The sequence below is a fragment of the Gymnodraco acuticeps genome, unplaced genomic scaffold (assembly GCF_902827175.1).
Source record: "Gymnodraco acuticeps unplaced genomic scaffold, fGymAcu1.1, whole genome shotgun sequence".
NCBI lineage: Eukaryota > Metazoa > Chordata > Actinopteri > Perciformes > Bathydraconidae > Gymnodraco > Gymnodraco acuticeps.
In genome coordinates this window covers 1,926,597-1,938,767 of record NW_022990047.1, presented here as the reverse complement: position 1 = coordinate 1,938,767, position 12,171 = coordinate 1,926,597, and the positions used below count along the sequence as shown (strand labels likewise).

General features: G+C 41.2%; 2 protein-coding genes across 2 annotated transcripts; both read right to left on the bottom strand.

The window, feature by feature from the left end:
* Positions 1–328: 328 nt before the first annotated feature.
* fam185a (family with sequence similarity 185 member A) lies at positions 329–6,710 on the bottom strand. The gene is made up of 8 exons (XM_034215795.1): positions 5,975–6,710; positions 5,774–5,883; positions 3,318–3,410; positions 3,038–3,176; positions 1,104–1,145; positions 917–1,012; positions 677–811; positions 329–547 (listed from the first exon to the last, which is right to left on the bottom strand). Exons 1-8 carry the CDS (start codon positions 6,408–6,410, stop codon positions 435–437), a joined length of 1,164 nt encoding a protein of 387 aa, XP_034071686.1. The 5' UTR covers positions 6,411–6,710; the 3' UTR covers positions 329–434.
* A 1,759-nt stretch (positions 6,711–8,469) lies between these two features.
* On the bottom strand, positions 8,470–11,249 carry LOC117545794 (zinc finger BED domain-containing protein 5-like). The gene is made up of 2 exons (XM_034215774.1): positions 8,698–11,249; positions 8,470–8,519 (listed from the first exon to the last, which is right to left on the bottom strand). The coding sequence occupies exon 1, from the start codon at positions 10,478–10,480 to the stop codon at positions 9,434–9,436; it is 1,047 nt and encodes a 348-aa protein (XP_034071665.1). The 5' UTR covers positions 10,481–11,249; the 3' UTR covers positions 8,470–8,519; positions 8,698–9,433.
* Between the last annotated feature and the right edge of the window lie 922 nt (positions 11,250–12,171).

Genomic DNA, 12,171 nt, shown 5'->3' with positions numbered 1-12,171 from the left:
TGTTGGTATTATAATCTATACCTACTGCTTCAATAAATGGTCTTAGTTATTACCTTCCATTTATTAAAGCCAGATCAATACCAGATTCAAATTCAACGGGTTGCATTTTTTAATTTATATCCATGATTTGAAATGAAATCATGAAACAGACTTGCAATGCTTTTGCCACAGTTTCAGATAATGTTTATAATATTTACATACCATACAGAAGACATTTAATTGCTGGACATAATTCGCATCACAAGTAAACAAACCAACAAATATGAGCAAGCAAACAGTTTCTCAGTGTACAGTATGTACAGTGAAACAGAGTATAGCTTAAATACTATAGATTATACACATTTCTTTATTGAATGTACAATTTATCCTGAGCACAGTTACTTTGTGAGGTAAAGCTACACCCAGTTTTGCTCTGTAAGGGTAAAGTTCATAACTCAGCTCCCCAGCTTCAGGGATTCGAACCAGCTTTGTGTCTTCAGTCTGACGGAGTTTCTTTCTGCCTGAGCTTTGACCCAATGATCAACAGGGGACACCCCATTGATATAGCCTGAGAGGGAAACAGCAGAAAAATACAAGCATATGAAAAAGAAACAGAACGTTCTGTGTTGATTTACTTGTAAAAGGGATTAGTTATCCATCTGTGCCATGGAGAGTGATGTAATGAAAAACAACTGACCAGTAACAGTGGTTTGGCCTTCAGTTGTGTTGTTTTCTACTCCATGCAGAACAACCTCTGGGCTGATATCCACCGATGTTCCACTGAGCTCCAGACCAGCTTCCATCGAGGAGGGGACACGCACACACACCGCTCCTACACACAACAGGAGAATGAGGGATAGCCAAAAGAGATATTACTCAACAGGAAGGAAAACTGTGATTCATGTGGTAAATATTGTTCTTTGTACCGTTTGTTTACCTTCCTGAGTGTGAAGCTCGGCACTGCCACCATCTCCCACATACACATCAATGGCTCCGCTGTGAGAGGAAACCCCAAGGAAACTATTCGAACCATCTGCAAAACAAAGCAAGCCTAAGGTTTAACAACCACTGATAAATGCCAAATGTACTTGTTTGCAATCAGAGGGTTGGCTCAGCTTGCTCACCAATTACTGTATCTCCAGACACGTTCTTCACAGTGGCCTTACCTTTTAATGAATTAAAGCACATGGTCAGTTTCAACCTATAATTAGCTGTGAAATTCTTTTCAGTCACCAGTAGATAAATTACAACATTTATCACTTAAGACTGAAACATTTGGCAAAGAAAAGCCTTTGTCACAGAACACACGCATCATAAACACACATCACTCTAGTCTAGACCAGTGGTTCCCAACCTTTTTTCACAAGAGCCCCCCCAAATGACTCCTGTTGGAAGTTGCGCTCCCCCCCCACACACACACACAACAGCGGTAATTAAAGTTTCAAAGTCTCAAAATGCTACAACTACTGTCACAAACTGGATGAATGTGATGTATTTTGTTAAAGGAGGAAGAAAGCGTAATTAAGGAGCACTATTGGAGCGACTTTGATGGTTATTGGACTCAGGATTAATTCATTTGGATTCCTGCTGTATGAAGAAATTAAAGGACGGCGCAAGTGGAAACAATTCACAAAGGGATTAAACTGTTTAAAACACATGCTCAAAGTAAGCCGGATTTTGCCGATGTGTTTATGTGGATTCAAAAGTCGTAAATAATCTAAATGGAGGAGACCGATCTGATCGGAGCAACTGTGACAAATAATCCAACTGAAACCGGCATGGACAATGACTATGTTTTAAAAATGCGCTTATCCAGACAAGCCCGGTTTGGACACTTAACGCACAGAAGAAACATTTCTATTAAAGAAAAAATTATACATTTCTGTGTTTTTATGCCTATAATAGCTACTAACTAATTAATCAATTATTTTTTATATTTTATTGTTATGTAGAGACAAGGCTTTTAGTGACAATCATGTATTGCGTTACAATTATATGTAAAAAAAAAATATATATATAAATATAATATTTGCCCTCAAATCATCTGAGGCCTGGCGCCCCCCCTGCGAACCCCCAGGTTGGGAACCACTGCTCTAGACAACAAGATAATTGTTTCCATGTATATGAAGAGAGGCTCTTCTGTATCAGGGAGTGATTAAAATTCCATGTCGATTATGCGTTGTATTTTTTTGTGACACATCCCAACCATATTGGATTTACTGTAAATACACTCAGTTTGGATCACAGCCAAGGGCTCCTGACATATTGAAGCACTGCTTTAAAAAACAAGTTAACATAATGCAGCTGTTGCTTCAATGACTCATGAACAGTGAAGGTTTAAAAAATATATATAGTAGGATCTACTTATCGAGTGAGTTATTAGATACAGGTGGCAGATTATTAAAATGTGTTTCAATTTAAGTGCAGATTGCAATATCTCAGAAGGTTTACCGGGTGGCCTATTAATCTTAGTGTTGGTGGCTCTTTATGTACGTATTTTTAAGTGTTTTTGAACAAGACAATGAACCCCTTAATTTATTGTGATGCCCCTGTGGGGTCATCAGTAGAGAGGGTGTGGCTGTTCTGTCTGGGCTGCATTGGCTGTAGTGATTGCATTAACTCAGGGCACCTGGGTCTGGTGCCCTGCAGCTATTTAAAGCCTCTCTGCTCCTCTCTGTTCTCTCTCTGCTTCTCCCTGCTGGCACCCCGGTTTTGTTGAGTATATTATGAGTTTCTTCAGTTGTTTTACTTTGTGCACTTCAACACTCTCACACACATACATGTCCATACAATCCTCACCCTGCATTTACATTACTGATACCACTGACATCCACACCTCATACTTTACTGTTTTTGATTTGATTTGTTTGTCCTAAATAAACATATTTTGTTAACCGTTGACATGGTGTGTCTCCTCTTTGTTGTGACCTTTTGAGCCGGGTCATAACATTGATCAACAATAAATATGTAGTTTTGGACAAATCTATACATTAAAGTTTTGCTGCAGTACTGATAACCACAAAAAAACAACACAGATGAGGAGTAGATATTTGCTCACCGTGCACATGGCCCAGTTCTACTCTCCCAGAGCAGGAGGAAACAAAGCTGGACTCGGCATAGATGGCTTTGACCTTCAGAGGTCCATGTTCTGTTGAAATATTCATTGTGGTGCCTTGAAGCTTCTTGACATCAACACCCTATAAACACACAACGAATCACTGCACAGTACTGTAGACAGGTGATGAATGATCTGAACATTTTCTCTCAATTGTAAACAGATGAAGCCTGTATTCAGGCTGCTGCTGCCCTCTAATGACTGCTGAGTGTAGTGTCCTTACACTGTCTCCACATGTGCTGATGTCCACATTTCCATAGATAGTGCCCACACCTGTAACATGTCCTCCATTGGATTGGACCTCAACCTGATGACTCTGTGATACAACAAACAAAGGAAGTCTGAAACAACTGAAAAATACATTTCATTTCATTTTTATTTGTCCCGCTCATGGTACGCAAAACCAAATGTACAATAATTGCCACAAAACATGACTCTACCAAAACACCATTGAGCGAAAAGGAGCAGGGATAAGAATCTTATGTGACCTGCCCCTTTCTAAAAAAAAACAAAATAAATACAAATAGATCTTGCCCTTCATAATAATTTTAAAAAAAATGTTCACAGCCAAACATAACAGTATCTTAGGATACTAAGAGAAACACAAAACTTATTTCCCACGTGACGGTTAACGGAAAGAAACAAAACACCAAAACATCACATGTATAAGGAAAAGACAAGTGCAACACCCTCATCTGAGTCCTACTGGAGAAGAAGGTGGAAAGCGACGCATGATGATAATAATAACAATAACAATGGCAATGGGACCCGCAAATACAGAAGAGACATCACATCAAAGACATCAAAAACATGAAGGACCAGAGTACATAGACTTATTCACATTCTGCTTCATATAGTCCCATCTTTCTTAATTTATACAACTTCTTTAACTGAAAAATACAAATACAATTCTTTAGATCCTTTTGTTGAGAATTCCACAATTGTACACCAACCACCGAAATACACATTTGTTTAAGGAGTAGTCCTTGCATATGGATACTTAAAATGTAATTTCCTTCTGTGGTCTTCCTTGTCTGATCCAAAAACAAACAACTGTTGTAAATATACTGGTAACATTCTGCTTTTGCCCTGTGCATTACTGATAATGTCTGCAGCTCAGCTATGTCTTTGAGTTTCAAGAGTCCTGACTTAAAAAACTGTCTGTTGGTGTGTTCTCTTGTGTCAGCTTTATGAATTATTCGTACTGCCCTTTTCTATAATATTGACAATGGCTTTATGTTGCTCATATACGTGTTGCCCCACACTTCTATACAATAAATGAAAAATGGCAAAATAAGTGAACAGTACAACATCCTCAATGCCTTGTAATCTAGCAAATACTTTGCCTTGTTTAGAACAGAAATATTCCTAGACACTTTCGTTTTAACATGTGCTATGTGTGATTTCCATGTCAGGTTTTCATCCAGCGTCACACCTAAGAATCGAAATTCTGAAAACCTTTCAATAAAAACTCCATCAATGGACAGTGAAATGTTTTCATCTTTTTTTCTATTAGCAAAAACCATAAACTTCGTTTTATTCAAATTTAGGGTTAACTTATTTTCATCAAACCATCTTTTAAGTTTGACCATTTCATGTCCAATACACTTTGCTAAAATGTTTAAATCATCTCCTGAACAAAATAAATTTGTGTCGTCTGCAAACAACACAAATTGCAATAATGTTGACGTTTCACATATGTCATTGATGTACAAAATAAAAAGTTTAGGCCCTAAAACCGAGCCCTGCGGGACGCCACATTCTATGTTCATACACTCCGATGTACTACCAGAAAATTCTACGTATTGTTGTCTATTATCTAAATAACTTTTTAACCAATCTAGAACTACTCCTCTCACACCGTATCTATGTAATTTCGAAATTAATAGGTAATGGTCTATGGTGTCAAATGCCTTTTTTAAGTCAATAAATACACCTATTGTGTATTTCTTTCTATAGCTGTTGTAATTTCTTCTGTTATTTTCATTAAAGCTAAAGCTGTAGATCGATGTTTCCTAAATCCATACTGACTCTCACTCAACTCATTTTTTTCAATCAAATTATCAAATTTTTGGACAAACAATTTCTCAAGGACCTTTGAAAATTGTGAAATCAAGGACACTGGTCTGTAGTTGGTAAATTGGCTTTTGTCCCCTGTTTTAAAAAGTGGGATAACTTTAGCTATTTTCATGCTATCTGGAAAAATACCTGTCTGAAATGAAAGATTCAAGATGTAGCTTAGCGGTTTAATTATACAGTCAATACTAGTCATTTTCACTATTGTCATGTTGATCCCATCACTATCTGTCGAAGTCTTATTTTTGCATTTGTCTACAATGGATCTAATTTCAATTTCGTTTATACTTTTCTCTAATGGGTTAGCCAATTCTGCATCTGATATGCTTAATTCTGCATAATTGTGCAATATGCGTATAGCTGAATAAGCCTTCAAGACAAGCTCCGAATAGAGGACTAGGACATTTGGTTTTGTGACTTGGTTGTTAATTATACGAAGTTATAATGAAAAAATCTCAAGTCAAGTATCTGCAATAAAAACAAGTTAAGATCAAAAGCTCATGAAATTAGCCATTAAGATACAGTAATATGCAAACATGTCATCTCCACGTGTTGTTATGTTTTCTGCAATAAACATGTTTATGTTGTAATGCCACCACCTACCTTGACCGAGTGTAGCAAACAGTTGCCACTCTCTGTCTGCACCTTGCAGATATCACATTCCATGTTCTTCACTTGCACGTTGCCTTTTCCTTGAGTCGTAATGAAGAGATCTGACAACAAATGACAGACATTATTACACCAACTGCTAAAAACTTCTGCTGACATGTTTGCATTTTAATCAACAGGACAGGAGGCACTTACTACATTTAGTAGGTACAGTCATATCAATCGACACACTGCCCTTAACCTTTTGCCCTGAGATGAGCAGCTCTTTGCTCTGGTCATCATAGTGGACATGTAGGTCATCCAGGCAGACCTCCTGCTCCGTGTTTGTCCCGTGAACTGTGATGAAGACTCGGTTAGATTCGGGGAAGTCGTGCGGGTCCAGCGGGCGGATGGAGATGCTGCAGGCCAGCTGCGCCCGCACCGTGCTGAAGGGGTCCACCGTCAGAGACCACTGCTTCAGAGGCGGCTTTACCTCCTCGTATGTTGGAGACTTCACGGGGACAGAGATGGACAAGTACCGTGAAGTGTGCAGAGGACGGAGCGGGGTCGTGAGTGTCCTGGGACCGGCTGTGAGGGTCCAGCACCGGAGGAGTCCGACACATCCGCTCCGAGCTGCTGAGCTACAAAACATCTTTCAACTGCCGGTAAACTAGCACATGTACGCCTCACACTGCCGCTGTTGTTACAAATGACTTACTAAACATCTGAGGGAAAATAGCTGCCATTAAGTCAACACCATGGTCAACTTGAACTGATAAAACGCTGGCAAATTTGAGCTCTACTTTTAGCACAAGACTAGTACTTCCGGTACGATATTTCAGACTAAAAGTCTCATCCACCAAAACATTGTTTGCTTTTTACTTTGTATTATTGGTAAATGCTCTAATAAATAGAAATAAAAAAATTAAAATAAGTAAGTTAGGTAATGCACAATATATTAATAAAACGGACTCAAGGCTCAAGGCAGAAATGTTAAATTGCAGTAAATAATACAACCCAAAGTATAGTATAAAGCAGGATAATCCAAAACAGGATTGATTGTTATTGCAAGTAATATTTCAATTTCAATGTAAAAAATGTACACTAGACAGTAAAGTCCTCTGTTACTGTAAAAAATATCTACAATACATTGTGTAGGCTTAAATGTAAAAGTTCATTGAAACCTCTATGGCTTTTGAAGGCAATGTATTGTACTTCCGGTCTTAATCCTCCTCACTTAACTAATTTGACAATCCGGATGTACACTCTTGTGTAATGTTAGCAACGCCCCTTTGTAGGTTTTGTCCAATCAGTATGCCTCTGTTGCGGCTTTCACACCAGCGCTTTTCCCTTTCTAGCTCCTAGCTAGAGCTTTTCTGGTTCAGCTCCTGTTTCCCTTTTCTGCTCCCGCTCTGTTCACACCGCCCAGCACCCGACTGGTGCCTACGCGTCATGACATCACCGTTTACATCGCTGATTTGCTCCCCAACGGCATTACGGCGCTCACAACAACGGGGAACTGCGTCGGGTCGATGATCGTGTTGCTTTTAATCACACGAAGCCAGATTAAATTGAATAACGACTTCTCCAACCTTGTACTTTGCTCCAGAGTGCCGTGGTTCATTGTTTATTAATGTGTTTATGCAGCATTTACCGACCGCTGCAGTGTTGGCTGCTCTTCCACGGGAGTTTATTCTCCTCCGTTAGCTCCCGGTTAGCTCACACTGCAGCGGCCGCTCTAAAGTATACTGTCCGACTCACACAAGCAGCTGATACATATCCCCAGTTCGGCCTTAGCCTAAGTGAATGTGTGTCAGTCTGAATTGACGCTGTTTGGTATCACAACGCTGTTATGAAAGTTTCTCTGGTATAAAATGGGTGATGTTAGCATAGCAACCGAAGCTAAACTGACTACTTGCTATTGCTATCCTATTGTGGCATAAACCGTTTTCTACAGGCACATTTTACCGGCGTATTTTTATTATGATTCTACTTGTGATAGTCGGACACGACAACCTGTGCAGCCCATGTATTGATTCCATCCGATAGCTGCTATAATACAAAACAACACGTCTGCCTCTCTCCACAATGATCAATAACAGTGAACGGATGGTCAAAGTAAGTTACAAATAAACAGAATCACACGAAGCCTGGTTAGTGTTGCCTGACTTTATAAAGTGTGTTTATAAGCACTACTGCTTGTAGGCAGGCATGACAGTCGACCCATGTTCAGGGGAGGTGGGTTTAGTTTCCTGCACGCCTCGACGTAAGAGAGACGTAAGCGACGCCACCTCTTAGCTCCGAAGCTCTTGCCTCTAGACCGTTCTTATTATACATCCATGCTCTAGACCAGTGGTTCCCAACCTTTTTTGAGTACTGTACCCCCAAAGCATTTCAAGCCAACCTAAAGTACCCCCTACTACGCAATCAATCGTGGTGATCCCCAGGATATATTAATAGTCTATATATTGTGGCAGACCGGCTGTGTGTGTGTGTGTGTGTGTGTGTGTGTGTGTGTGTGTGGTGTGTGTGTGTGTGTGTGTGTGTGTGTGTGTGTGGTGTGTGTGTGTGTGTGTGTGTGTGTGTGTGTGTGTGTGTGTGTGTGTGTGTGTGTGTGTGTGTGTGTGTGTGTGTGTGTGGTGTGTGTGTGGTGTGTGTGTGTGTGTGTGTGTGTGTGTGTGTGTGTGCAGTGGCAGCACATATCAGCCCGTGGCCGGGGGGCGGGGCCTGGATACGGCCCTGTGTGTAGCTAAGGTGAAACCTGGGAGTGGAAGAAGGAGAGAAGTGACGAGGAGAGATAGAGAAGACGAGGATATTTTTGTCTGTGTGACCCAATGCGACAATTAATGTGACACTTAAATCATATTCAATCATAACTAATCATATACATTATAATAGCCATTGTTTAAAGACTTAAAACAAAAAGTAAGGTAACTCACCAATTAATGTGACACTTGAGCCTGTTTCTCCCTCATCAGTTTTGTGAGTCTGGGGGAGATTGTTGCAACAGCTGTGACCAGGTTATTCTCCAAGTTGAGTCTGTTCCTGTGTTTAGTCTTGATGTGGATCATGGCGGAGAATGTCACCTCACACAGGTATGTGGACCCAAAAGGCAACAGTTCATTCAGGGCATGTTTCCCCAATTCAGGATACTCCTTCTCCACACCACACCAGAACTGTGTCAGTGGTGTGCTTGAGTACCTCATCTTCAGGCTCCTATCTGAGGACACATCTATGAGGTCTTCTTGCAGTCTGGCGGGAATGCTGCTTTAATGCACGTCACAAATGGATTACGCACCCAGTCCAGTGTGGATGACTTGTTGTCAATATCAGGGAAGTAGGAGTTGAACTCATTCTTGAGCTTGGACAAATGTGTGTGTACTATTTTCACAATTGGAGCTCTGTCACATTCACCAGTAGCAATGTATGCGTTCAGCTGCAGGAAACAACTTGTATCAATTTTTTCACATTTGCTCTGCCAGAGCTTGATCTTCTCCATGAATCCACACACTTTGTCATACAAGCTAAGAACATGTGTGTCTTTACCTTGAAGAGAGAGATTCAGCTGGTTGAGTTTGCTGAAAATATCAGAGAGGTATCCCAGCCGAGCTACCCAGTCAGCGTCGTCGAACATAGCCACGTGGGTGTGTGTGCTCCGACAGAAATGCCCTCACTTCATTGCGTAGCTCGAACAGCCACTGTAACGTCTTCCCTCGGGATAACCATGCGGACGTCAGTGTGAAGCAGGAGCTGTTTATGTTCTGACCCACCGTCTTCACAAGGTGACTGAAACAGTCTATGATTCAAAGGCCTGGACTGTATGAAGTTGATCACTTTTACGGCATCATTCAAAACATCGTTTAACTCTGGACTCATTCTCTTGCTAGCTAATGCTTCTCGGTGAACCATGCAGTGCGTCCATGTAACGTCAGGATTTACCTTTTTTATGTGGGCCATTAATCCATTTACTCTGCCGGTCATCGCCGCAGCGCCGTCTGTGCACACATGAGAGCAGGATTTCCAATCCAGCTTGTGTTGAGAGAAAAAATTGTCAATAACGTTAAAAACGTCCTGTCCGGTAGTTCTCCCCGTGAGTTTCTTGCAAAACAGAATGTGCTCGTTTATCTCCAAAGTGTCTTTGTAACGCACAAACGCAATCAGTTGTGCTTCCCCACTGACATCCGTTGATTCGTCCAACTGCAAAGCGAACGTACCAGACGCTTTACATTTTTCCACCACTTGGTCAATGATGTCAATTCCCATGTCGTCGATCCGATGGCACACAGTATTATTTGACAACGACACTTTCTTCAGGACATCAGCTGCTTTCTTATCGAGCATAGTTTCTACGGGAAATATAGCAGCAGGCAAGATTAGCTCTTCGGCTATGGTAAATGGCTTTTTCGATTTAGCAACGAGTAGCGACACGGCATAAGATGCCTCCAAGGCCTTGGTTGAGACCGATGTCGCTTTCTTTAGTTTTTCTTGGCTTCCCTTAAATTCAGCCAGCTTTTGGTGGAAAAACTCTGCAGGCTTACCCACACAGGCGGGATGTCTAGTACTAAGGTGCCGATGTAAATGGAATGGTTTCATGCTATTATTAGAAAGCACGTCGCCACAGATGAAACACATTGGCTGCGGTGGCTCTGTAGTTGTGACCGTAAACCCGGAGAGCACATAATGTTCACCAAACTGACGATTCTTCACCTTCTCTGTTTTCATTTTCTTGAGAACCTAATTCAGCAGTATCACCTGTGCTGTTGTTTCTGGATGAACCAGCTCGACTCAGCCATTGATCCATAATGATTATGTTAACAGAAATTTTTCATCTCAATAAACACCAGCGCATTCACTTGATAGGATGTTGATATTTTGCTAGCTAGCAAGAAAACCAGCGCGCCACTACAATGATGATGATGATGTAACACCTGACAGTCCGGCGGGAAGCTGAACGCCGCGCCAATAATAATATATAGCCAGCAAATTATTACTTAATTTGAATGCTCCCAATTTTGGTTACATTATTACAGATTATGCATTATTCATTATTTGTGTACAGTTTTCCTGTAAAATGTTTAATAAAAAAAAATCTAAAATCAAATTTTTTTTTTTTTTTTTTTTACACTTTTCAAAAATATTTTCACGTACCCCCTGGGGACCACCCACGTAACACTAGGGGTACGCGTACCCCCGGTTGGGAAACACTGCTCTAGACCGACAATTTTTTGGAGCTGGAAGCGAACCGGATTCCGGAGCTAAGAGCCGGCGCCGCTGCGGTGTGAACAGGAAAACCCGGCACTTTTCAGGCTCCAGCTCCGAGCCGGAGCTGAAAAAGCGCTGGTGTGAAAGGGGCATGTGAGCATGTTGTTTAATCCGCAAAGGCTGTGGGGAATTTGAGTCTTGAAGCATTAGGCTTGTTTGAAACAAGCGAGACCTGCGCAGACCTGCGCAATTTCGATCAACGTCTTGCTAGTGCGTTGCATGATGGGTAGTCATTTTGTCCGACTTGCTCTGGAGGCCGGCCTACATGAGACGTTGAAATCTCGCGGGACAAAGACGCCCGCAGCCTTGAGAGCGAGGCGCGGCGAGGCGGCGCAGTTCCTCTCCACGGGCTGCGGAAGTGAAATGCTTGATGGGAAACGTCTCGCTGGTATCTCGAGCTGAGCGCTCATTGGTGGTTTTTTCCACGTGCTGTTGATGAAACTCTCCAATTGGCTCGGCAAAAGTTTGTTGTTGTTTTGTGTCCGTTTTACTTCGCCACTTCCATTCACATTTTTCATCATTGTTCCACAATATTTATCATCATTAAATTAATATCCATATATTTTATACTATACTTGCACTGCTTACCGTTTTCATACTTTATATATCTTAGCATATTCATACACACTGTTCATACTGCTCTCAGGCTGCTGTGTATATCTAGTGTATTCATACCCCTCACTGTTTATTCATCATTCAATTCATTCTAAATTTTATTCTGTAGATTGTGTACATTACTTTTCACTTTACTGCTTGTTGCACCTGGTTAGAAGCTAAACTGCATTTCGTTGTCTCAGTACCTGTAATATGTGCAATAACAATACAGTTGAATCTAATCTTGAGCAGGAACAAATGTATTTACTTAGTACATATCTGACATTAACGATTAAACACATGTGTGCATTCTTTATAAATGCAAACCGAGTCAAGCCGACTCCGGATGTGGCGGTATGCACCTTAAAGTTGTTTGCAATCTGCCAAAAAACCGAGAGAAGAAGAAGAAGAAGAGGACGAAGCCGACTCCAAGCTGTCCGACTTCAGGCGAGCTTTTTGAGACCTCCCCCGGCTGCGATCGGCTCGTCTACTTTCGAGGCGAGCCGCAACGCGTCTCAAACAAGCCTATTTCCTTATTTCTAAAGTTATTTGATTGA

What these genes read in the sequence shown, in the direction of transcription:
- fam185a (XM_034215795.1), bottom strand. Translation starts at nt 6,410, where the DNA reads ATGTTTTGTAGCTCAGCAGCTCGGAGCGGATGTGTCGGACTCCTCCGG. An exon ending in GTTTGCTACACTCGGTCAAG is followed by an intron (nt 3,411 to 5,773) that starts GTAGGTGGTGGC and finishes GTTGTATCACAG; the next exon opens with AGTCATCAGGTTGAGGTCCA. An exon ending in TCAGCACATGTGGAGACAGT is followed by an intron (nt 3,177 to 3,317) that starts GTAAGGACACTA and finishes GTGTGTTTATAG; the next exon opens with GGTGTTGATGTCAAGAAGCT.
- LOC117545794 (XM_034215774.1), bottom strand. Translation starts at nt 10,480, where the DNA reads ATGAAAACAGAGAAGGTGAAGAATCGTCAGTTTGGTGAACATTATGTG.